This window comes from Oncorhynchus mykiss, chromosome 16 (genome assembly GCF_057628025.1).
Source record: "Oncorhynchus mykiss isolate SJ-2025 chromosome 16, ASM5762802v1, whole genome shotgun sequence".
NCBI lineage: Eukaryota > Metazoa > Chordata > Actinopteri > Salmoniformes > Salmonidae > Oncorhynchus > Oncorhynchus mykiss.
Genome location: NC_143037.1, coordinates 7,578,224 through 7,605,405, shown reverse-complemented (window position 1 = coordinate 7,605,405; position 27,182 = coordinate 7,578,224). Strand labels below are relative to the sequence as shown.

Here is a 27,182-nt window from a genome sequence, read left to right as displayed (position 1 = left end):
CCTGTCTTTATCAATAAACCAAGTTCTGCACTCTGTCTTTATCAATAAACCAAGTTCTGCACTCTGTCTTTATCAATAAACCAAGTTCTGCACTCTGTCTTTATCAATAAACCAAGTTCTGCACTCTGTCTTTATCAATAAACCAAGTTCTGCACTCTGTCTTTATCAATAAACCAAGTTCTGCACCCTGTCTTTATCAATAAACCAAGTTCTGCACTCTGTCTTTATCAATAAACCAAGTTCTGCACTCTGTCTTTATCAATAAACCAAGTTCTGCACTCTGTCTTTATCAATAAACCAAGTTCTGCACTCTGTCTTTATCAATAAACCAAGTTCTGCACTCTGTCTTTATCAATAAACCAAGTTCTGCACCCTGTCTTTATCAATAAACCAAGTTCTGCACCCTGTCTTTATCAATAAACCAAGTTCTGCACTCTGTCTTTATCAATAAACCAAGTTCTGCACTCTGCCTTTATCAATAAACCAAGTTCTGCACCCTGTCTTTATCAATAAACCAAGTTCCGTCATGACTTTGGAAAGAGTAAAAGTTACCTGGTCGGAGAAAAGTGTTTTTTTAGAACGTTCTAGAAGTGAACAACATTTCCAAATCTGATATCTTTTTTTGGATTGTGATTTATTCAAAACAGATACAAATGCATTATATTTAGCAACAACCTATGGTGGCTTCCCATAGAAACCTGGGGGTCATCGACCACATTTTTTTTAATTGATCGTTATGAATTCATTTATCTCCATTTCAAATTGATTACAGAATGTAGGATTTTGTGTGAAAGAAACGTTGAAATGCCATCTTGTGGGTATTTTAGGAGATTCTGACATTAGAAGTTGGCAGTGGTAAGCATGGTGGTCAGACAAGCTCATATGTCCTCATTTCTATTTTCTTGATTATAGAGAAAAGAGGTGTAGATAATAGTATGAACATCGATTTGTGAGAAGGATTTATGCCTGTTTGAGTAGAAAGTGTACTGTTTCACTTTGGGCATCAATGAGGCTGTAATCCGAGAGCACATGCTGTGGATTGTAGTTGGTCTTATTAGATTTGTCCTGCATGTCCAAAATGGCATTCATGTCTGTCCCTGTCCCTGTGAACCATGCCTGAGTGTCTTTGTTACTCTGGATGCATGTTTTACCTCGGTATCCCTACTGAGTCCTCATTGCCATCCAAAGTTCTGGCCAGTCATCTGGTAGAACCGCTGGTTGTGCGGCCTATAGAACTCCCTCAGTCTCCGGATCACTTCCGGATCAATGGAGGCGTGTGTCCTGCCTTTAGTCTTTCCCAGGCAGTGGGGCTTGCTGCTGCCCTCCGGTTTCTTCAGGCAGGGGAAACCTTTAGTCTTATTGAAGTAGAAGTGCTTGTCCGTCACAATCCTCTGAAGGCCCAGAAAGTCCTGGACCTTTCCTAGTTCTCCGGCTGGGTCGGAGATGAGGCCCTCCCCACTGACCAGATGGATCTGGGCCCGGGGGAACCAGGCCAGCCAACGCTCCAGGTGCTGGGCGTACAGTCCGATCCATAGAGGGCTCCACAGAGAGTCGATCTCACCTGAGACCAAGACAAGATACTGGTTTAAGACCCTGAAGACAGGACTGGAGACACGACTGAAGACAGGACTGAAGACAGGATTAAAGAATAGAGTATTTGTGTGGGTACTGCATTTGACTAGAGAAAAACTATGTTTTTGTGTCATTCATTCATCAATGAATTAATGAATTCATGCATTCATCCATCCGTTCATTCCTTTATTCATAGGTCTATACAAATAAAAATGTATCACTATAATTCTGACCATTGGTACGGTTCTTGAAGGCGAGCGTCTCGAAGGCGGGGATGTGGGGGGTCTTGGAGATGATCTGGGTGTAGTCAGAGATGGCCCGGGTCACAGGGTCTCGGACCACCACAATCAGCTTCACGTCACGCGACATGGAGTGTACACGCCCCGGGGTCTCCACGGTAACAAAATAACGCGGTGTCTTCTCCATGACAACCTGGCCATCCAAGGCCCTGGGCATCATACTCCTGGGGGATGTAGGGAGGGAGAGAGAGAAAGGGAAAAAGAAAGAGAGAGAGATAAAGTATGTTTAAATGGTATAACTTTTGAGTATTAAAGCCATCTGTACATTTCAGTAATGGAGGCTGTCATTAACATGCCTGTCACCTAAATATCTATGTGCTGGCCATGGGTATGTTCGGCCATGCCAACAACAACAATTATTATTCCTAGATCTATATATGCTATAGGTTGTACAGTGCCTTCAAGAGTATTCACACCCCTTGACTTTTTCCACATTTTGTTGTGTTACAGCTTGAATTTCAAATGGATTCAATTGAGATGTTGTGTCACTGGCCTACACACAATACCCCGTAAATGGAATTATAACCCCTTTGTTATAGCAAGCCTGAATAAGTTCATGAGTAAACATGTGCTTAGAAAGTCACATAATAAGTTGGACTCACTCTGTATGCAATAATATTTTTCTCATGACTACCACATCTCTATACTCCACACAGTGGAGGCTCCTCAGAGGAGGAAGGGGAGGACGATCTTTCTTAGTGAATTTCATAAAAATACAAATATTGAAACATTTCAAAAGTTAACATTTTTAATCATACTATATATATATATATATTCACATGTCACCAAATAATTGATTAAAACACACTGTTTTGTAATGAAGGTCTACAGTAGCCTCAACAGCACTCTGTAGGGTAGCACCATGGTGTAGCTGGAGGACAGCTAGCTCCTGTCCTCCTCTGGGTACATTGACTTCAATACAAAACCAAGTAGACTATTTGTTCTCACCCCCTTCCATAGACTTACACAGTAATTATGACAACTTACGGGGAATGTTCTCCAACCTATCAGAGCTTTTGCTGCATGAACTGGCATGTTGTCCACCCAATCAAAGTATCAGATAATGAATCTAGTAATGAAAGCATAATCTACAGCTTGCTAGCACCGCAGTGCATAAAATGTGGTGAATAGTTGACACAAAGAGAAAGAAAGACAACAGTTGAACAGTTTTTTATAAATTAATTTATTCAAAAATGAAGGAGAAGCGAGAGAGAGAGAGGAGAGAAAGAGAGAGCTATTTGGTTGTATTTTTAAAAATGAACTTTCACTTTGCTAGCTGATTGGAGCTAGCTAGTTTAGCCTACTCAAACACCAGACTTGAACAGAGAGGGATGCTACGTTAGGTAGCTGGCTATGGCTATGCAACACTGAAACTCTTCCAAGTCAAGGTAAGCTTTAATTAATTTATTTCCACCAGGTCCTGCCGATGTAACTGCTAAACTGCCTTCTGACTGTACACTGACCTGCGTGATTGTAGCGGGTTTACTAACAAGTTAGTTCTAGTAACTATGTTGATTATGACATTACTTTAGTTAATATTATTGACTTGACGTTAGATGATAAGGTAACTACGGATGAAACGGTTACCGGTTTCACGATAAACCACGGTAAAATTCCAGATGGTTAGTATTACCGTTTCAAATTTTAATTATCATTAAGACCGTGTGTGATTCCCACGATTTGAAAAACGAACGGAAAATACTGCCCAACATCAACCAAAGTTGGCAACGTGGGTTTTGTTTTGTGTGAAAACATGGCGGGAGGCAGTGACAGCGCTCAGGATATTTTTCTGCCGTCTAAGAGGACCAAATCTGAAGTGTGGTCGTGTTTTTGGATTTTTCAAGAGTGCTGAGGGAAACTTCATCGAAGATGGTCACCCTGTCTGCAGAACAACGTGCACAATCTGCTGTGAAAGAGGCAACACTTCAAATCTCTTCAGTCGACTTCGTGACCACCAACCACTATTTTATAGCGAATGCAAGGTAAAGTTAACTTTTAGCTCAATGCTTGATGTGGGGACTTCGGAATGGGGGGGAAAATGTCATGGTTTGCCTGTCTAACTTGCTAATAGCTTGTCAATAATGTAAACTGAAGCTTTCAGTGTTGCCTACTCCTGTATAAACACGACACGCTGTTCTGCTGCTGTATGCGTCGTGTGTCTGCAGACTCTATTCGCCCATTACACACGATAACACGTTATGTAGTTTAGTCACCCAAACAACATATTCTGTTCATTTAAAATCCGCCAGACGTCGACTTGGTTGTAAAAGTGTTCCAACAGGAGAAACACTATAGACTCCCAGACTCCCCTACCAGACTCCCCTACCAGACTCCCCTACCAGACTCCTCTACCAGACTCCCCTACTAGACTCCCCTACCAGACTCCCCTACCAGACTCCTCTACCAGACTCCCCTACCAGACTCCCCTACCAGACTCCCCTACCAGACTCCCCTACCAGACTCCCCTACCAGACTCCCCTACCAGACTCCCCTACCAGACTCCTCTACCAGACTCCCCTACCAGACTCCCCTACCAGACTCCTCTACCAGACTCCTCTACCAGACTCCTCTACCAGACTCCCCTACCAGACTCCCCTACCAGACTCCTCTACCAGACTCCTCTACCAGACTCCCCTACCAGACTCCCCTACCAGACTCCCCTACCAGACTCCTCTACCAGACTCCCCTACCAGACTCCCCTACCAGACTCCTCTACCAGACTCCTGTATTTATGTCCATTGTTGGGCTCATTGAAAATAATATCACTGTCTTATTAAGACTCATTTGTATTTATGTAAATTGTGCATGGGGTCATTGCACATACTAAAATGCAACACGGAAAATAGACTGTGTGTGTGTGTGTTTGTTTGTGAGTGAATAATTATAATGTAACACCAATAATAATAATACATTTGCTGTTCTCTTGTTTACAGAGATGGACGTGCAGCAGGCAAACCCAGTGGATGCTACTGGTCCCTCCTCATCTACAGTTGTGACACAGACACTCCAGCAACCATTTAAAAGGCAGGCTGCTTATGCAGCCACATCAAAACATACTCAAGACCCCCTTTCATATTACATTGCAAAGGACATGGTGCCTTTTCACGTTGTTGAGAGGCCTGTCTTTCTGAGGCTGATGAAAGTTGCCGTGACTCACTACAAAGTGGCCATCACAAACATTATTTTCCGAAGCCTGAAATCCCAAACCTGTACAACCAGGTTAAAGCTGATGTTGGAAAAGGTTTGGCATGTACTATATTATCCAGGCTAAAAGCGTCTGGTGTCTGAGCTAAAGGTAAAGGCCTCTAGCAGTGGCTAACAATGACTAAATAGCTAGTAACTAATTAGCTGGTTAGCTTCTGATGGAGGTTCTAGCTATAACGTCTAAAAAATAGCAGATCCGTATCACATTGGGTGAGGCGGGTTGCCGGAATATTTAATTTAAAAATGGAAAAAGAGATTGAAATATATATTCAAAAACAAAAAGACGAAATTAAACAACATTTACACGGGACAACGACAAACATCGTCTGCACTGCTACGCCATCTTGGATTTAATCTGCATCATGTTATGGGAATGCTTGTCATTGGCAAGGACTAGGGATTTTTTTATTTTATAAAAAGAAACAGAAATGGAGCTAAACCAAGGCAAAACCTGGTTCAGTCTGCTTTCCACCAGACACTGGCAGACAAATTCTCCTTTCAGCAGGACAGTAACCTAAAACACAAGGCCAAATATACACTGGAGTTTCTTACCAAGAAGACAGTGAATGTTCCTGAGTGGCCTAGTTACAGTTTGAACTTAAATCTGCTTGAAAATCTATGGCAAGACTTGAAAATGGCTGTCTGGCAATGATCAACAAACAACTTGACAGAGCTTGAAGACTTTTGTAGAGAATAATGTGCAAATATTGTACAATCCAGGTGTGCAAAGCTCATGGCGGCTCCTGGCATTCTTCCTCCTCTTCTGAGGAGGAGTAGCGAGAAGGATCGGAAGACCAATGCGCAGCGTGGTAAGTGTCCATAACGTTTATTTTCAGACATAAACTGAACACTATGAAATACAAAACAATAAATGTGAACATGAACGAAACCGAAACAGTACCGTGTGGCGACAAACACTCACAGGGAAACAAACACCCACAACTCAAAAGTGAAACCCAGGCTACCTAAGTATGATTCTCAATCAGAGACAACTAACGACACCTGCCTCTGATTGAGAACCATACTAGGCTGAACTCAAAACCCCAACATAGAAAAACACACATAGACTGCCCACCCCAACTCACGCCCTGACCATACTAAATAAAGACAAAACAAAGGAAATCAAGGTCAGAACGTGACACTACCCAGAAAGACTCACAGCCGATATCACTGCCAAAAGTGATTCTAACATGTATTGACTCAGGGGTGTGAATATTTATTGTATGTAAATGAGACATTTCTGTATTTAATTTTCAATAAATGTGCAAATATTTCAAAAAAGCATGTTTTCCCTTTATCATTATGTGGTATTGTTTGTAGATGGGTGAGAGAAAAAATATATATTTTTATCCATTTTGAAGTCAAGGGGTATGGGGTCAAGGGGTATGGGGTCAAGGGATATGGGGTCAAGGGGTATGGGGTCAAGGGGTATGGGGTCAAGGGGTACTTTCTGAAGGCACTGTACAGGCTACAGCAGACATAGGGGGATACTGAAATTAACGCACACAACACACACACACACACACACACTCACACACAAACTCCTTAGAAAGGCAGGAATCTAGGAAGAAACTTAGAGAGGAACCAGGCTCTGATGGGTGGCCAGTCCTCTTCTGGCTGTGCCGGGTGGAGATTATAGGAGTACATGGCCATTTAAGGCCAGACTGTAAAGTCACACACACAATCACACACACACACAAATGCACACAGGGCTATATAAACATCACACCACATTCTATCACCTCGACAGATGGACCTCATTTAGCAGCAATGACTCCTGGGCCCCACCAGACCTCATGGAGACCCAGGTACAGCTGCCACACACCTCGCTGACCCCCCCCCCCCCCCCCCAGGCTGCTGCTTCATATTTCGCTAAGAATTATGGGATCCCTTTTGAGGGGATGGTTGGGGGACAGAGACAGGACAGGATGATGATGAAGAGATGAGATATGGAGGGATGGAGGGATGGAGAGATGGAGGGATGAAGGGATGGAGGGATGGAGGGATGGAGGGATGAAGGGTTTGAGGGATGGAGGGATGGAGAGATGGAGAGATGGAGAGATGAAGGGATGGAGAGATGGAGAGATGGAGGGATGGAGGGATGGAGAGATGGAGAGATGAAGGGATGGAGAGATGGAGGGATGGAGGGATGGAGAGATGGAGAGATGGAGGGATGGAGAGATGGAGGGATGGAGGGATAGAGAGATGGAGGGATGGAGAGATGGAGGGATAGAGAGATGAAGGGATGGAGGGATGGAGGGATGGAGAGATGGAGGGATGAAGGGATGGAGGGATGGAGAGATGGAGAGATGGAGGGATGGAGAGATGGAGGGATGGAGGGATGGAGAGATGGAGAGATGGAGGGATGGAGGGATGAAGGGATAGAGGGAACAAACAGAGGACAGGATGCTTGTGAATCAGGTTTCAGCTCTGAAAAGTCTACCACCCCCCTCTGCCTCCCTTGCAATATGACCTGCTATCAATAGATCCATTCCCCCAACCTGGCCCCATCACACGCACACATACACACCACACACACACACACACACACACACAGACACACACACACACACAACTCTATTTTTGTAAAATGTCAAGACCTTTTGGGTGGTAAACATGTTTGACCATTAAAAATCCTATTGTCCCTAACTCCTAACCCTAACCCCTAACCCTAACCCCTAACCCTAACTCCTAACCCTAACCCCTAACTCCTAACTCCTAACCCCTAACCCTAAACCCTAATCCTAACCCTAACTCCTAACCCTAACCCCTAACCCCTAACTCCTAACCCTAACCCTAACCCCTAACCCCTAACTCCTAACCCCTAACCCTAACCCCTAACCCTAAACCCTAATCCTAACCCTAACCCCTAACCCTAACACATACACACTTAAGTAGAAAAACACATGTGATTTAATGTGAAGTTAACGTGATAGTGTGACAACATGTGAAAAGATGATCTCATGTGAAGTTAACGTGACAAAGTGATACCATGACACTACACACGTGAAAATACGATCTCATGTGAAATGAACGTGACAAAGTGATACCATGACACTACAAACGTGAAAACACGATCTCATGTGAAATTAACGTGACAACGTGATACCATGACACTACACACGTGAAAACACGATCTCATGTGATTGTTATTGTTTACAACATAGGGATGCAACATTTCCACATGTGACAACATGAAATTACGTGACAACATGTGAGCACATGTGAAAGCCGAGATGTCAAATGCCATTTAGAAAATACTTTACTTTAAAAGTCATTATTGGTATTAATTGAATTTAAACAGTCAAGGTCCCCTGTCTAGTTCCCGCTTTGTTCCAGGGATGCCGCTAGAACGTTGTGTCATTGTCCCATGGAGGTTTTTGTCTAGTTGAGGTGAAAATACGGTACATCTACAACATTCCTGTATTTTTACAGCTAAATTAAGGTGTTAATTGACAGCATAATGATTACTTGGTACTCAATATCCCTTGGGATTTGAACTCACAACCTCTTGAGTGCAAACTATCCAAAACTGATGCTGGAGCCACCAGGTCTAAGGGAAAGTTAGTGCATATATTTATTGCCAAGAATATATTTCTGCACTTTGCCTAAAGCTTTTGTAAAAAATAAATTAAATATATACAACAACTTGAAGGTGTCTTCTCTATAAAATGACTGTATGCTGCTGTAGTCTGATATAAATTACTGTAAGATCTTGTATAATTTTGTACTGTGAACAAAATTGGGACTTAGCCTTAAATGGGATTTGAACTCATAACCTCATGGTCACTAGCAACCTCCTGCTATACAGTGCAGCTACACCACCAGATCTGTGAGCTGGAAAGAGACACGGCCACAGACTTACTGTCAACAACCCATTTCTACACGTCAATAAAAGCTGCCCGGAATCAAGTAAATTATTGTACAATTATCATCACCAATGAAACATCAACGTAAAACTATCAGTGCTAAAGGACCCTTGACGTAGAGTATACAGTAAATATTTGAGAACCGTTACAGTGGCGAGCGATAGGTACAACCCTGCTTCCATTAGGCTGCTCTCACAGAGGACCATTGAGTGAGAATGGAACAGAACTCCATCAGCTTAGCATTACGATGCCTTAACATTATCACAGAGCATATCCCTCTGTATTCTCTCTATTGTTTGTCATAGAGACCCGGTTCCCCATGTCTATTGTGTTGCAGTAATCGTGTGGCATCCATTTTGTAGATGCTCTGGATGAAAAGAGAGATTTAGCATGTTTACAACCTCTCACTTGTTTTTGTCTTTGAAGAGCAATCTTTAATCATCCCTCTCTCCATCTCTCTGTTGAGCTCCACCCCCCCACACACACACTCCTAGGCCACCGGGACAAGCCCAAGCAGCCATAGGTATTGATCCTGGAGGAGTGGGGGGTAAAGTGTGTGGGAGTTGGGGGAACGATGAGCCTGGGTCTCAGCTGGGCCGAGGGTAGCAGGTGGGGTTCGGGGAAGCCTCTGGAGTCCCATCACCCCCATGCTGGGTGTGTGTGTGTGTGTGTGTGTGTGTGTGTGTGTGTGTGTGTGTGTGTGTGTGTGTGTGTGTGTGTGTGTGTGTGTGTGTGTGTGTGTGTGTGTGTGTGTGTGAGAACAGATGTGGGATGGTGGAGTAAAACTACATTAAGACATTTTAGCAAATCTGTTTAGTCTGTATATAGTACATTAAGAACCAAACCAATGTGTCAATGACAAAACATTGAAATTGTTCTCTTATTGATACCAACACAGTGTGTGCATTCGTATGTGTGAGTGAATGAGTGTGTGTGTGTGTGTATATATATGTGTGTGTCGGACTGAGCGCCCACTCATCCATTTCGCTGCACTGGGGACCATTAAGGCTCCAATCCATTGTAGCGTTGCCCTGTCCACTTCCAGCAGACATCCATCATAGCTGGGCCCAGACCGCCCTGCCTCCCCTCCTCAACCCCCCAGAGAGAGCCTTAATGAGGGCTAGATCACCCCGGTCGTCTAGGCCTTATGGAGATCAGATCACACTGTACAGTACTGGGATGGGATGGCTGGATGGGCCACACCTGATTTAATATAGATATATACATGTGTTGGAGCACAAACACACACACACACAAACACACACACACACACAGTAATCAAGAGACCCTCATGTTTCCCCCTTTATGACACTATTTCTATGTCATAACAGAATTCAGACTCCCCTACTCTTAGCCCAGGTTTCACTCTCCCATTCCAAAACCCTGCGTTCAAAGAATCCACTAGATTCCCTTTCCTGTCAGACGTGATCTCACCTAACACACCACTTCTGAAGATCACTTGTTTTGGCAGCCGTTCTTCAGCCATTTGCACAGCAATTATATTCCTGTGTAAAAACACAGGCGCACATGTGCAACGTCAAGCCCAGGGAATCCATTGGTATAAATTGATGCGCTGCTTTTTAACGAGTTAATCTGAATTGCAAATGAACCACAGCCACGCGAGAACATCTGACTCTGTGAATGCCTTCTTCTCCGGATGTGAACAGAACTACCTATCTAAACCTCTGAATGGCTGCCAGGTTGAATTATTAGTAAACAACAAATTGATTGCAACACTGTCATCTATACTTGTGATACTGACCACAGGATTTGTAAAGACAGATTCATATACAGTAAGAGAAACACAATTCCTATGTCAAAAGACAAAATACAGCAACATATTTGATGACTGGTTCAGAGTGTGGTAGTGATACGTCTAGTGGTACCTCTGAACCAAAAAATATAATTTAAACGCAACATGTAATGTGTTGGTCCCATGTTTCATGAGCTGAAATAAAAGATCCCAGAAATGTTCCATATGCACGAAAAAAGCTTATTTCTCTCGAATTTTGTGCACAAATTTGTTTACATCCCTGTTCGTGAGCATTTCACCTTTGTCAAGATAATCCATCCACCTGACAGGTGTGGCGTATCAAGAAGCTGATTAAGCAGCATGATCATTACACAGGTGCACCTTGTGCTGGGGACAATAAAAGGCCACTCTAAAATGTGCAGTTTTGTCACACAACACAATGCCACAGATGCCTCATGTTTTGAGGGAGCGTGCAATTGGCATGCTGACTGTAGGAATGTCCATCAGAGCTGTTGCCAGGGAATTGAATGTTCATTTCTCTAACATAATCTGCCTCCAATGTTGTTTTAAAGAATTTGGCAGTACGTCCAACCGCCCTCACACCCACAGACCACGTGTAACCACGCCAGCCCAGGACCACATCTGGCTTCTTCACAAGCGGGATCAGCCAACCAGACAGCTGATGAAACTGTGAGTTTGCACAATTGAAGGATTTCTGCACAAACTGTCAGAAACCATCTCAGGGAAGCTCATCTGTATGCTCGTCCTCCCCAGGGTCTTGATCTGACTGTAGTTCGGTGTCGTAACCAACTTCAGTGGGAAAATACTCACCTTCGATGGCCACTGGCACGCTGGAGAAGTGTGCTCTTGACGGATTAATCCCGGTTTCAACTGTAGTGTGGGCAAGTGGACGAGCAATTTTTCTGATATCAATGTTGTGAACAGAGTGCTCCATGGTGGAGGTGGGGTTATGGTACGTGCAGGCATAAGCTACGGACAACGAACACAATTGCATTTTATCAATGGCAATTTGAATGCACAGATACCACAGATAGAACAATGAGAGATATTTCACCGGATGTATAGACATGAAGCATCCGCTTGGTGTTTCCACTCACTACCAAATATGGTAGTGTACTACAGAGTGTACTACATTTTGAAGACTTTACCCTTTACCCCGTTCGCAAAGGCGAACTGAGTTAATACACACGCGCACCTCACAGAGTAGACGTTCCCTAACGGAAATATGCAAATTAATGCTAGAACACACCAATAGGATCTCGCCAGCTCATGCTTGGCTCTGCCCACCTCCTTGCTTGTTCTTCCCATTATGACAAATGTGTTCCCATTTGACACAACAGGCTGTGGTCTATCTTGGTTAAGTTATAACAGATATTTGAAGATACCGTGATGAGATCCTGAGGCCCATTGTCATGCCATTCATCTGTCTCCATCACCTCATGTTTTAGCAGGATAACGCACGGCCCCATGTCACAAGGATCTGTACACAATTCCTGGAAGGTGAAAATGTCCCAGTTCTTCCACTGTCTGCATACTCACCAGACATGTCACCCATTGAGCATGTTTGGAATGTTCTGGATTGACGTGTTTGACAGCGTGTTCCAGTTCCTGCCAATATCCAGCAACTTCTCACAGCCATTGAAGAGGAGTGGGACAACATTCCACAGGCCACAATCAACAGCCTGATCAACTAACTCTATGTGAAGGAGATGTGACAGGCTGCATGAGGCAAATGGTGGTCACACCAGATACTGACTGGTTTTCTGATCCATGCTCCTATATTTCTTAAAAAGGTATCTGTGACTATGCCCAGTCATTTCTGTTCAGTGATTACAGTGGATTTAGAAAGTGTTCAGACCCCTTGACTTTTTCCACATTTTGATATGTTACAGCCTTATTCTAAAATGGATTAAAAACATCACTCTACACACAATACCCCATAATGACAAAGCGAAAACAGGTTTAAAGATTTGTTTGCAGATTTATTAAAAAATAATGCTTTGTCATTATGGGTTATTGTGTGTAGATTGATGAGGGGAAGAACAATTTAATATATTTTAGAATAAGTGTCAGGACTTCCATCGAAGTTGTTTCCTCTCCTTGTTCGGTGTCACCGGTCTTCTAGCCATCGTCGATCCTCTTTTCATTTTCCATTTGTTTTGTCTTGTTTTCCTACACACCTGGTTTCCATTTCCCTCATTAAGTTTTGTGTATTTAACCCTCTGTTCCCCCCATGTCCTTGTGTGGATTTGTTTGTTTGTAAGTGCTTGTGCACTGTGTTACTGGTGAATTGTTTGTTTGTAAGTGCTTGTGTACTATGTTACTGGTGAATTGTTTGTTTGTAAGTGCTTGTGTACTATGTTACTGGTGAATTGTTTGTAAGTGTTTGTGCACTATGTTACTGGTGAATTGTTTGTTTGTAAGTGTTTGTGTACTATGTTACTGGTGAATTGTTTGTTTGTAAGTGCTTGTGTACTATGTTACTGGTGAATTGTTTGTTTGTAAGTGCTTGTGTACTATGTTACTGGTTAATTGTTTGTTTGTAAGTGTTTGTGTACTCTGTCACTGGTGAATTGTTTGTTTGTAAGTGTTTGTGTACTATGTTACTGGTGAATTGTTTGTTTGTAAGTGTTTGTGTACTATGTTACTGGTGAATTGTTTGTTTGTAAGTGTTTGTGTACTCTGTCACTGGTGAATTGTTTGTTTGTAAGTGTTTGTGTACTATGTTACTGGTGAATTGTTTGTTTGTAAGTGTTTGTGTACTCTGTCACTGGTGAATTGTTTGTTTGTAAGTGTTTGTGTACTATGTTACTGGTGAATTGTTTGTTTGTAAGTGTTTGTGTACTATGTTACTGGTGAATTGTTTGTTTGTAAGTGTTTGTGCACTATGTTACTGGTGAATTGTTTGTAAGTGTTTGTGCACTGTGTTACTGGTGAATTGTTTGTAAGTGTTTGTGCACTGTGTTACTGGTGCGCGTCGGGTTTTGTACCCATGTAGGTTCTTTTATTTATTGCGGTTGGTTTTGAAATGAAACCGCTCCGGCTATTTCCTATTTCTGCTCTCCTGCGTCTGACTTCACTGCCACCAGTTCCGCAAACTCTTACAATAAGGCTGTAACGTAACAAAATGTGGAAAAGGTCAAAGGGTCTGAATACTTTCAGAATGCCCTGTATATTTACTGTATTTATATTGTGGTCATTTAGCATCAATACATGTCACTGCAGCAGGACAGAATGTTACCCTATGACCTCACAGGAACACAGACAGGCAGCACTGAACAACCAGCCAGTCTCCAAACAGACAGGCAGCACTGAACAACCAGCCAGTCTCCACACAGACAGGCAGCACTGAACAACCAGCCAGTCTCCACACAGACAGGCAGCACTGAACATCCAGCCAGTCTCCAAACAGACAGGCAGCACTGAACAACCAGCCAGTCTCCAAACAAACAGGCAGCACTGAACAACCAGCCAGTCTCCACACAGACAGGCAGCACTGAACAACCAGTCAGTCTCCAGCCCTGGGGGTATAGAGTAGACCTCCCATGATATTCCCCTGGGGTGAGGGAAAGGTCAAAAGGTCAGTGGAGATATGTGTGGTTGTGGTAACACTAAGTTTACCCTTTAACCTCTAATCTCTGCTTTTCATCTGCACAGTCACACCAACCTATCCTCAATATTCTTTATTTCTTATTAAAGTAACGCATGGCTGCCCGTTTTACGGGCTCCTAACCAACTGTGCTATTTTGTTAGTTTTTCGCATTGTTTGTGACTAATTTTGTACATGATGTTGCTGCTACAGTCTCTTATAACCGAAACGAGCTTCTGGACATCAGAACAGCGATTACTCACCTCGAACTGAACAAAGATTTTTTCTTCAATGAGTGCAACGCAAAGGATTTACTGCTTTGTCAAGACAAGGCCCAAATCCCCATCATCAGCGTGAATAAACGACGAAGGAAAAGATGGGAGGAGGGCGGGGTGCCTTGTTAGAATTTGCAGATGAGTAGGTAAACCACCACTTCACTCCATATTATTGGCTAACATACAATGGAAAACAAACTGGACGATTTACGATTAAGGCTATCCTACCAACCAGATATTAAAAATGTTAATATCTTATGTTTCCCTGAAACGTGGCTGAACAACGACACAGGTAATATAGAGCTGGCTGGCTTCTCTGTGCATTGGCAGGACAGAGCAGCTACATCTGGTATGACGAGGGGCGGGGTTGTGTCTATTTGTCAATAACTGATGGTGCGCGATGTCTAATATTAAAGAAGTCTCGAGGTATTGCTCACCTGAGGTAGTTACCTCATGATAAGCTGTAGACCACACTATCTACCAAGAGATTTCACACCTATATTTTTCATAGCTGTCTATTTACCACTACAAACCGATGGTGGCACTAAGACTGCGCTCAATGAGCTGTATAAGGCCATAAGCAAACAAGAAAATGCTCATCCAGAAGCAGCGCTCCTAGTGGCCCGGGTGACTTTAATGCAGGCAAACTTACATCTGTTTTACTTAATTTGCACCAGCATATCACATGTGCAACCAGAGGAAAAATAACTCTAGACCACCTTTACTCCACACACAGAGAAGCATACAAAGCTCTCCCTCACCCCCCATTTGGCAAATCTGACCATAATTCTATACTCCTGATTCCTACTTACAAGACAAAACTAAAGCAAGAAGTACCAGTGACTCGATCAATACGGAAGTGGTCAGATGACACGGATGCTACGCTATAGGACTGTTTAGCTAGCACAGAGTTGAATAGGTTCCGGGATTCATCCAATGGCATTGAGGAGTATACCACCTCAGTCACTGGCTTCATCAATAAGTGCATCGACGACGACGTCCCAACAGTGACTGTATGTACATTTCCCAACCAGATGCCGGAAACCCTAGACCCACTCCAATTCGAATACTGCCCCGAAAGATCCACAGATGATGCGATCTCAATCGCACTACACACTGCCCTTTCTCACCTGGACAAAAGGAACACCTATGTGAGAATGTTGTTCATTGACTTCAGCTCAGTGTTCAACACCATAGTGCCCACGAAGCTCATCACTAAGCTAAGGAACCTGGGACTAAACACCTCCCTCTGCAACTGGTTCCTGGACCTCCTGACGGACCGCCCCCCAGGTGGATCTGGTGGTGGATCTGCCACGCTGATCCTCAACACGGTGGTCCCTCAGGGGTGCGTGCTCAGTCCCCTCCTGTACTCCCTGTTCCCTCACGACTGCACGGCCAGGCACAATTCCAACACCATCATTAGGGTTGCAGACGACACAACAGTGGTAGGCCTGATCACCGACAAAGATGAGAAAGCCTATAGGGAGGAGGTCAGAGACCTGGCTGTGCAGTTCCAGGACAACAACCTCTCTCTCAATGTGAGCAAGACAAAGGAGATAATCGTGGACTACAGGAAAAGGAGTGCCGAACAGGCCCCCATTAACATTCCCCATTAACATTGATGGGGTTGAAGTGGAGGGGGCCGAGAGTTTCAAGTTCCTTGTTGTCCACACCACCAATTAACTATCATGGTCCAAACACACCAAGACAGTTGTGAAGAGGCCATGACAACACCTTTTCCCCCTCAGGAGACTGAAAATATTATTGTTATGCAATTTTCTTGTGTTCACTTGAGATTCTTTTTTTTCACTTTAGTTTATTTAGTAAATATTTTCTTAACTAGTTCTCGAACTGCATTGTTGAGTAAGGGCTTGTAAATAAGCATTTCAAGGAAAGGTATGACATATGTCATTTGATTTGATTTAATCATCATCCTCTACAGAGCAAACAAAAAACGATACATACTTCAGCCTAAACAGCAGCGCCACAGGGAACTTCCACAAAGCTGTGAACGAGCTGAGAGACATGGCAAGAAGGGCATTCTATGCCGACAAAAGGAACATCAAATTCGACATACCAATTAGGATCTGGCAAAAAATACTTGAATCAGTTATAGAACCCCATTGCCAAGAATTCACAAAATAGAACAAACACCAAATTGAGACTCTGCATGCAGAATTCTGCAAAAATATCCTGGGTGTACAACGTAGAACACCAAATAATGCATGCAGAGCAGAATTAGGCCGATACCCGCTAATTATAAAAGTCCAGAAAAGAGAGCTTCAATTCTACAACCACCTAAAGGAAGTGATTCCCAAACCTTCCATAACAAAGCCATAACCTACAGAGAGATTAACCTGGAGAAGAGTCCCCTAAGCAAGCTGGTCCTGGGGCTCTGATCGCAAACACTAACAGACCCCACAGAGCCTGAGGACAGCAACACAATTAGACCCAACCAAATCATGAGAAAACAAAATTATAATTACTTGACACATTGGAAAGAATTAACAAAAAAACAGAGCAAACTAGAATGCTATTTGGCTCTAAACAGAGAGTACACAGTGGCAGAATACCTGACCACTGTGACTGACCCAAAATTAAGGAAAGCTTAGTCTATGTACAGACTCCGTGAGCATAGCCTTGCTATTGAGAAAGGCCTCACATTAAGCCAAGGTCAGTAAAACTAGTAATCTGAGACAGTGTCAGGATAAAATCTCAGCCCACTCCTCTTCCAGAGACTAGCTCTTCCCTGCCTGGTTGAGGGTGGTTCCTCTCAGGCTAGAGATTTGAATTGTCCTTAAATCAGAGATCTAAAGCACTGCATCGCAGTGCTAGAGGCATCACTACAGATCCGGGTTCGATCAAGGGCTGTGTCGCAGCTGGCCAAGACGGGGAGACACATGAGGCGGTGCACAATTGGCCCAACGTCGTCCGGGTTAGGGGAGGGTTTGGCCGGCCGGGATGTCCTTGTCTCATCGTGCTCTAGCGACTCCTTGTGGCGGCCGGGTGCGTGCATGCTGTCTTCAGGTCGCCAGCTGTACTGTGTTTCCTCTGACACATTGGTACGGCTGGCTAACCAGGTTAAGCGAGCAGTGTGACAAGAAGCTTGGCGGGTCGTGTTTCGGAGAACACAGTTGCAATGATGGGACAAGACTGTAACTACCAATTCGGGGGAGAAATAAAAATAAGCATATTTAAAAAATATATTTTCTTTCTTTCTATCCAGTAAATGCCTATTTAAAAGATAAATATATATATATATATATATATATATATATATATATATGTTTTGTGCACCTGACCCTGCTCTTATCAACTGTACTTGCAATGTCTTTTTGCAGTACCGCAGTACCATAGAGCACACTGTAGCCAATGATAGATATGATGATATAATGATATATGGTTAATTATGTGGTGTAATTGGGAGCTCATCATTATCTGTGAGCGTAAACTGACCTGGTGTCAGGGGTCAACCTGCCAGGCCTGGCAGCGATGTCAAGTGGCCTGACACTCTCAGAGCCCCATCTGGTCCTGGGGATGGGACAATCTGTTGTCACTCTGGGACGTCACTGATACACACACACAATGGAGATGTGGTACGTGTGTGTGTGTGTGTGTGTGTGTGTGTGTGTGTGTGTGTGTGTGTGTGTGTGTGTGTGTGTGTGTGTGTGTGTGTGTGTGTGTGTGTGTGTGTGTGTGTGTGTGTGTGTGTGAGTGAGGAAGAGAGAAAAAGAGGTGTGTGTGCATCCATACGTGTTTGTGACCAATATCATGTTGGTAAAACACAGGAAACACACCTCTAACTTTCAATCAATCTCACCTACTGACCCTGTAGCCATTAAATCACACTGTCAGAGGTTACAGAATACCAATACTGCATCACCAGTGGTGATAACATTGTTATACTTTAGTAAAAGTAAAGATATCTTAATAGAAAATGACTCCAGTAAAAGTGAAAGTCACCCAGTAAAATACTACTTGAGTAAAAGTCTAAAAGTATCGGGGTTTTAAATATACTTTAGTACAGTGGTGGAAAAAGTACTAATTTGTCGTACTTCAGTAAAAACAGAAGTAAATGCTCTACACCACATTCCTTATATTAATGCAAGCCAGACGGCACACAGGTTGTTTTTTTTTTACAATCGCTAGGATCCATTTCTCAATACTTAGGTCACTTTTTCAAAACCCTTCACACAGTGAGCATAACAGCAGTCTATGTGGGCTAAACAGTGGATCGTGTTTCATTGCTTTGGCTCAAAACGCATTCAATGACTACATCTTTCAAATTTCATGAATTCTTTTCTCACTCAGACACAAAACTCTATGTACCTACTGGCCAATTCGCACATGTTTACATACTCTTTTCAAAACTGTTAAACTTAAGTTCAAAACCTAACGTAACACAAAATTGAATAAGACAGCAATTTGCTACATTTCTACAGTGATACCGTTTTGAAATATATTCAAAATCTAAAAAATGAAATATTATCAAAACAATTAGACCAACCACAGCTGATTCCCATTGCAGCTGAACACCTACCCAGGTGTTAGTCTTTCAATTCCATTACCATCTCTACAAAAGGGGACATCTTAGGAATAATGCTGTACTGGAAGGAAGAAGAGTGGCTGGGAGAGGAAGAGGAGTACGTATGCGTGGTGGAAGAAGACTGAGAGGAAGATCAAGAGCTGTCGTCTCAGATGACATTAGGGCTACTATAAGTGATCATGTAATAATTCATGGTCTATCAATGAGAGAGGCTGGTCTGAGAGTCTGCAATGCTCAACAGTGGCATCTATTGTGAGACATTTCTGGCAAACAACAGGTAAGATGTACCTTCTGCAAGGGCATCTGACAGAAGTAAATTGAGCAAATCCTCCAAACCCACTTGTGTGTAATTGTTTTTGTATTTCTGCTTGGGACCCAACGGTTGCCTCCCACAGACGGGAGAGGTAAGATTTTCACTGCTCTGCAGGAAACTGCAATCGTTGATATTGTCATCAGAAACAATGGCATAAAACTCACAGAGATTCGGGACAGAGTGTCGGTAGACAACATTACATTTGTAAATATTCACAATGTAAGCATAACAACTATTTCTAGAGTCCTGAAACAACATCAAGTCAGGATGAAACAGTTGTACACTGTCCCCTTTGAGAGGAACTCTGAACGAGTCAAGCAACTCAGGAACCAATATGTCCAAGTAAGATGACTATAAAATACAGAACTGGTTTTGAACAAAACCAAACAGGGCAGAGGCACACAATGGCATGTTTTTAGGTATAATGCTACCGTAAAAGCCTAACTCTTATGTTGCCTTGTGGATTTATTTTAGAGAGTCATGGAGATTTAAGCCAGGCAATCACCCCACATATTCATCTTTGTGGATGAGGCTGGTTTCAACTTGGCCAGAACACGACGGGGGGGAAGGAATGTGATTGGGGAAAAGAGCCACAGTGGATGTCCCGGGCCAGAGGGGTGCCGAAATCACAATGTGTGGAGCAATATCCTCTGATGGATATCTGTTACACAAACCGCTAATTGGGCCGTACAACACCGAGCGTCTCATTTCATTCATTTCATTTCATTACTGGATGACCTCTATGGAAGGTTTGTGCCAGGTGAGGAAAGGGTTGCAGTGAGGCGAAATCGGCCAGCGTTTGAAATTGTACGGGACAATGTGGCATTTCACCACTCACGTGCAGTCACAGAGTGGTCATAGGATGGTGTCACTTTTCCTCCTTCCTTACTCTCCATTCCTCAACCACATAGAGGAATTATTTCCCTCATTGAGGTGGAAGGTTTATGACCACCATCCACATGATCAAATGTCCCTCCTGGACGCAAGGAATGCTGGATGCCTGGACATATCTGCAGAAGATTGCCAGGGATGGACCAGGCATGCCAAAAGATTCTTTCCTAGGTGTATTGCCCAAGATGACATAAGATGTGACGTGGATGAGAACCTGTGGCCAAATGCATAAGACAGGGTTGACTAGCATTGCTACTGTATCTGTATCGGTAGATGGTTTATATACAAATTATTGTATTTTGGAATCACTCAATGCCATGACATAAAACCTATTGAAGCATGTTGCATCATGTCTGATTCGTTCCTGTAAGATAAACTGCAGTGAATTCTAAACAGTAGAGAGGTGTCATTCTTGTTTTGTAAAGAAATGTTACAAAATTAAACATGGTGTAATGCTACCTGTTAGTGGTTTTTTTAGGTCATTGTTTTATGAGTGACAAAGTGTGCTTGTTGGGTGACAACCTTTGCTAGTGTCTATGCTAGTCTGGAAGAATTAGTTGATTTTGAGACATGTATGAAGTGTTTTGGTAGTTTTAGTGCATTTTGGATGTGAAATGGACTGTTGTGCCAGGCTGAAAGTTGGATTAGGAGAACTGTGTGAAGAGTTTTGAGAAAATGACCTAAGTATTGAGAAATGGGTCCTAGCGATTGTAAAAAATAAAAAAAATGTTTTAAAAAATGTAATGGACAGACGGGCACACTCCAACACCCAGACATAATATAAGAACTCAATAAAAAAAATTGTTGACCTTTATTTAACTAGGCAAGTCAGTTAAGAACAAATTCTTATTTTCAATGATGGCCTAGGAACAGTGGGTTAACTGCCTGTTCAGGGGCAAAGTCCACAACCAGTCAGTCCACCTCTCTAACCACTAGGCTACCCTGCCGCCCCTGCTACCATGTATTTAATGAGTCTGCCAAATCAGAGACAGTAGGGATGACAATGCATTGATAGGTGTGTGAATTGGACCATAATTCTGCCTGAGCATTCAAAATGTAACGAATACTTTTGGGTGTCAGGGAAAACGTATGCAGTAAAAAGTACACTATTTTCTATAGGAATGTAGAGGAGTCAAACTAAAAGTTGTCAAAAATAGAAATAGTAAAGTACAGATATCCCCGTAAACTACTTAAGTAGTACTTTTACTTAAGTACTTTACACCAATGTGCATCACTGCATCCTGAACCAACCGTTCAGTTCCACGCGACCTCTCTAACCTAGATGATGAGATTTTAAGCCAATGTTTAATCTGTTATGTAGTTAGAGTTTATGTTACATGCACACACTATAACCCTGTGTTGGGGAATGTAAACGATGTGTGTGTGTGTGTGTGTGTGTGTGTGTGTGTGTGTGTGTGTGTGTGTGTGTGTGACTCTAGGATCAGTAGGAGCTGACTATGGTAACATCTGGCCTCAGCTGGAGAGATGATTGCTCTGTGATAACTCATCCTGACCCTCCCTGCAAATAAACACACACACACACACACAAGAATAGACATACACACAAACATAGACACACACACACACACCCACATACACACATTCCGATTAGCATGGCCAGCTGGCAGTGTCTCCCTCTGCCTGTCACCTAGACCAGCTTGCAATGGGTATGTTTGAATACGCCAACAACAACAAACATTATTCTCGAGATCTTTCCATGTTGCAGGTTGCACAGTGGCTGCAGAGTGGTAAATTCTTAAAGCTCTGTCAAATTGGTTGTTGATCACTGCTAAGGCAACCGTTTTCAGCATACCCCATAAGATGATGCTGGCACCACTATGCTTTAAACATGAAGATTTGTATACAGTAATGTGTTGTGTTGGATTTGCCCCAAACAAAACACAGGACAAAAATGAATTACTTTGCCACATTTTTTGCAGTATTACATTACTGCCTTGTTGCAATGTTGTTGATCCATCCTCAAGTTTTCTCCTATCACAGTCATTCAACTCTGTAACTGTTTTAATGGCACCATTGGTCTCATGTTGAAATCCCTGAGCGGTTTCCTTCCTCTCCGACAACTGAGTTAGGAAGGACGCCTTTATCTATGTAATGACTGGGTGTATTGATACACCATCCAAAGTGTAATTAAAAACTTTACCGTGCTCAAAGGGATATTCAATGTCTGCTTTTTTATTTCTACCTATCAACCAATATGTGTCCTTTCTTGCAAGGCATTGGAAAACCTCCCTGGTCTTTGTGGTTGAATCTGTGTTTAAAATTCACTGCTCGACTGAAGGACCTTACAATTTATCTGTATGTCTGGGGTACAGAGATGAGGTACTCATTCAGAAATCTCACAGAGTGAGTCCATGCATTTGATTTGATTTATTAGGATCCCCATTAGCCAACTCCAATAGTGACAGCTAGTCCGACACATAACCAAAAAGACATTACAGTCTTAACCAAAAAGACATTACAGACAAAAGACTTCACAATTTACATGTAGTGTGTGCGCATCTATCAGTTACACATATATGTCAGTATATACACGCAACAAGTCAATCACATGGGGGAGAGGGGTTGCTTAATTTGTTTATTGAAACCAGGTTTGCTGTTCACTTCCGATATATATAACATGGAAGGGAGGTCCATGCACTCATGGCTCTGTATAACACTGTATGTTTTCTTGAATTTGTTCTGGACCTGGAGACTGAGAATATACCCATGGTGGCATATCTGGTGGGGTAAGTGTGTGTATCAGTGCTGTGTGTAAGTTGACTATGCAAACCATTTGGAATTTCCAACACATTAATTTATTCTAAAAACAAGAAGTGACGCAGTCAGTCTTTCCTTAACTCTTAGCCAAAAGAGACTGGCATACATAGTATTAATATTAGCCCTCTGATTACAATGATGAGCAACACGTGCCGCTCTGTTCTGGGCCAGCTGCAGCTTACCTAGGCCTTTCTTTGCAGCGCTTGACCAAATGACTGGACAATAATGAAGACAAGATAAAACTAGAGCCAAGGACATCCCGGCCGGCCAAACCCTCCCCTAACCCGGACGATGCTGGGCCAACTGTGGGCCTCATGGGTCTCCCGGTCGCGGCCCGGCGACAGCACAGCCCGGGATCGAACCCGGACCTGTATTGACACCGCCTTAGACTGCTGAGCCACTCGGGAGGCTTGAGGTCTAGAACTTAGGGAATGATTTGTACTAAATGCAATGCTCTTAGTTTTAAAGATGTTCAGGACCAGTTTATTACAAGCCAAAGATTCCAAAACAAACTGCAACTCTTTGTTAAGGGTTTCAGAGACTTCATTAGCTGTGGTTGCTGATGTGTATATGATTGAATCATCAGCATACATGCATACACATGCTTTGTTTAATGTCAGTGGCAGGTCAATGGTAAAAATAGAAAATAGTAGAGGGCCTAGAGAGCTGCCCTGCGGTACACCACACTTTACATGTTTGACATTAGAGGCTTGACACCCCAAAAGAAAAGGCTTAAGATGTGCCAGGTGAACCTGCAACCACAACACTTCAATAACAATTGATGTAAGATATTCTCTAAGCATTACAGGGATATGTCTCTGAATATATACAGCAACACCTCCCCCATAAACATTCCTGTCTCTTCTATAGATGTTATATCCTTGTATTGCTACTGCTGTATTATCAAATGAATTATCTTAGTAAGTCTCAGAAATTGCTACTTTATTAATATTATCTGATGTTAGCAAGTTATTGATTTCAAAAACCTTATTTCTAAGGCTACATATATTAATATTGGCTATTTTCAATCCTTTCCTGGGAAGCCTCAGAGATAGAAATAATATGGAAAAGAGAAAACAAAGCAAGAGAAAAAAATATCCATTCAGCAGTCCATTAATCAGTTGGTGTATGTACGTGTGTGTGTGCTCAGGGGTTGAAGCTAAGAACCCATTGGCTTGGCTCCCTCATCCTTCTAGGCTTTTGGGAGGGAGGGTGGGTCGAGCCTTCTGGCAGCTTTAGTGTCACGCCTGCTCCCGCTCTCCCTCACTGGCGCTTGAGGACGCCAGACTGCCTATCATTACACACACCCTTCAATACGCGGACCTGCACCTCATTGGATCCTCCTGAACTCCATCATTATTTGATTGCCTTATCTGTCTGTTTCCTCTGTTGCATCCCTGTGTCAACATTGATGTCGTTATTTTGTCCCCTGTCCAGACGCTGGTCCTGTCCTGTTTCATGTCCGTTGTCTATTAAATGTTCTCCATGTACCTGTTTCCTGTCTCCAGCGTCGATCCTCACACTTAGGATAGTCCTCGTTGAGTAAGATATACGTTCCTCTCAAGTTCTTGGCTCTTTCCAGAGCAGCTACCTTGTCCTTGAACGTCAGGAACTTGACCACTATTGGCCTGGGCCTGTCACCTGTGCTGGTGGTGGGTTTTTCAGTCCTGTGGGTGTGCTCCACCTCAATTTTTCCTTTGGTCCATTTTCAGTTTCTCCAAGATAATGTCCCTCACTTTGTTCTCAGACTCCATCCAGGTCTCATGTGGAAATTCTGCAATTCCGTCCACAACAAAGTTGTCACGTCTTGATTGTTCCTCAAGATAATCTGATTTCTCTGTCATTGTTATCATAGAGTCACACACAGAACGGATGTCCTCTCTCAATGATTTACAGACTGCTGTCATGTTGCCGTTCTCCTGTTTAAACTCATCGAGCTGACCCTTGGAGAACTGCAAACTGTTCTTCAGGTCCTGGACCTCTCTGGTCAGGTCGTCCATTCTTTTATCAATTGACTCCACCAGTATTTGGACAAAACACTTGAAGCTATTTTCTTGTTGTTGTAACAACTGCTTGTGGAACTATTTTTGTTCATTTAAAAGATTGTTCACCTTCACTGTCCTCAACGGTACTCCCGCCAGCTTTGGTCTTTGTCATGGTAGCAACATAGGTTATGCTGTTACTCCTCATAGTTCCAGACAGGGTAGGTCACAGGGACGATTGAAAACAGCAATAACAAACTGCAGGGATCTAGCTAGACAGCCACAAGCCCTGGACAATCTGCAGTTCCAGCCACAATAAGAAGCTAGTTAGCAGCTAGGCTAGCTGCCACGCCAAACAGCTCCTCAGACCTGGCCTTGGTCGGCAGAATCACTTGACAGATAGTAGTGGGTCCAGCAACTGACGCCAACAGACAATAGACTTTCAAAACTTTGCAAAACAACAAACCGAGCTCTCCCTCATTCCGCTTTAAACAGGAAGTGATGCAACTTATTATGTGACTTAAGCACATTTTTACTCCTGAACTGATTTAGGCTTGCCATAACAAAGGGGTTGAACACTTATTGACTCAAAAAACATAATAAACATAATTCCACTTTGACATTATGGGGTATTATGTTTAGGCCATCGACAAAACATCTAAATGTAATAATAAATGTAAGAGGCGTGAATACTTTCTGAAGGCACTGTATATGCAAATCGTTGTGTAAAAATTAAAGACCGACCAATTCTACCATGCATAGATTATACAGCAATAAACAATAACCTTCTGATTTACAAGTGCAGGTGCGCTGAGGCGAAAACATGTCTATGGAGTTAAATATACTGAAATGCACTCAACCAAAATTCATTGGACATCGACTCCCATTCTATAAAAAACAGACACGTCCATACGAAATGTGGTTCCCACTAGATAGCCCAGCCACAAAGTCAACATTAGCAATATCTTAAGAATTGATGAAAACTTAAATTTTCGTTTTGGTCTTAATTTAAGGTTAAGGTTAGGATTTTTAAAAAATCTAATTTTAAGAAACTGAATTATATAAATGGGCGGGGTTCATGACTTTGTGGCTGTGGTAACTAGTGACAACCATGATATGTACCTGTACCAGTCCAAACCTCGTGCGTAATGCCGGTCAAAGAAGTGCGGTTCAGAGCCCAGCGCGCGGATGTCCGGGTGCAGCCTGAGAAACTCCAAAAGAGCCCTCGTGCCACCCTTCTTTACCCCTATAATGAGGGCTTGGGGTAACCGCCGTGTCGCCATCAAATCTTTAACCGAGTTATTCGTCTCCAAAACCGGAGTTATTGTGCTCCTCTCCCCGGCTACTGGGTATCCATCTTCATTCTGTACCAGTACAACGTCCTTATACAACGTCCCGTTTCTGTCATGATACCATCCTGATAAAAGAAACTCACTGGCGGGTCTTTGAGAGATGGAGTTTTCCTTTATGTCCGACTCGCAGCATCCTGCGAGGAAGTAGAAAAGAGAGACACAGATTATTCCCAGAGAGAGCATGATTAGAAGTTTTTGGAGAACCCTCCTGATGTCCCTGTCCGTTGGGTTGCTGTGGTGAAAAGCTGCCATCGCCTTCCCTCAGAGTCCCATCCGAGGAGGACCATTCTACTACAAGCTCAGCTCACTTAACTTCCTTCACCTCTGTGAAGACACGAAGGCTTTCTGAGCAGCTCAGAGAAAATAAAGGCTCCATAGTGACGCTACGTGGATTCCACAAAATTGCCAACAAAGTCGCCGGTTTGCCCGCGTCCCATCTGTCCCTTTCGCGGTTCATTCTGCGCGTCAAGGGATCAATTCCTGTGTTATGTCCAAATATCCACCCACTTAGTCGATCCCACCGGCATGTAGTATAGTCTAAGGCTTTTAATATCCGCGGCGCATGGCTGGAGTGATCCTTCTCCCTGGGATTACCCGCTGCCTCCCTCCATGGGTCTCCAGAGACTGCGCGTCATGGGGTCTCTCTCTCTCTCTCTCTCTCTAGCGTCAGTCATCCAGGAAAATGTGCGCTGCACTCCGCATTTGATTGTTTAATTCCAACGGATTTTTTTGGAAAAC

General features: G+C 43.1%; 1 protein-coding gene across 1 annotated transcript; it reads right to left on the bottom strand.

Annotated features, from left to right (window-relative positions):
* LOC110491306 (heparan sulfate glucosamine 3-O-sulfotransferase 6-like) lies at positions 1-27,182 on the bottom strand. Its single transcript, XM_021564661.3, has 3 exons — positions 26,215-27,182; positions 1,806-2,035; positions 1-1,561 (listed from the first exon to the last, which is right to left on the bottom strand). Exons 1-3 carry the CDS (start codon positions 26,694-26,696, stop codon positions 1,173-1,175), a joined length of 1,101 nt encoding a protein of 366 aa, XP_021420336.3. The 5' UTR covers positions 26,697-27,182; the 3' UTR covers positions 1-1,172.

Bases quoted from the DNA above. Each gene is read 5' to 3' on its own strand.
- LOC110491306 (XM_021564661.3), bottom strand. From the start codon at position 26,696: ATGGCAGCTTTTCACCACAGCAACCCAACGGACAGGGACATCAGGAGG. The intron at 2,036-26,214 runs GTACATATCATG...TACATCCCCCAG, and splicing joins CGAGGTTTGGACTGGTACAG to GAGTATGATGCCCAGGGCCT. The intron at 1,562-1,805 runs GTCAGAATTATA...TCTTGGTCTCAG, and splicing joins CTTCAAGAACCGTACCAATG to GTGAGATCGACTCTCTGTGG.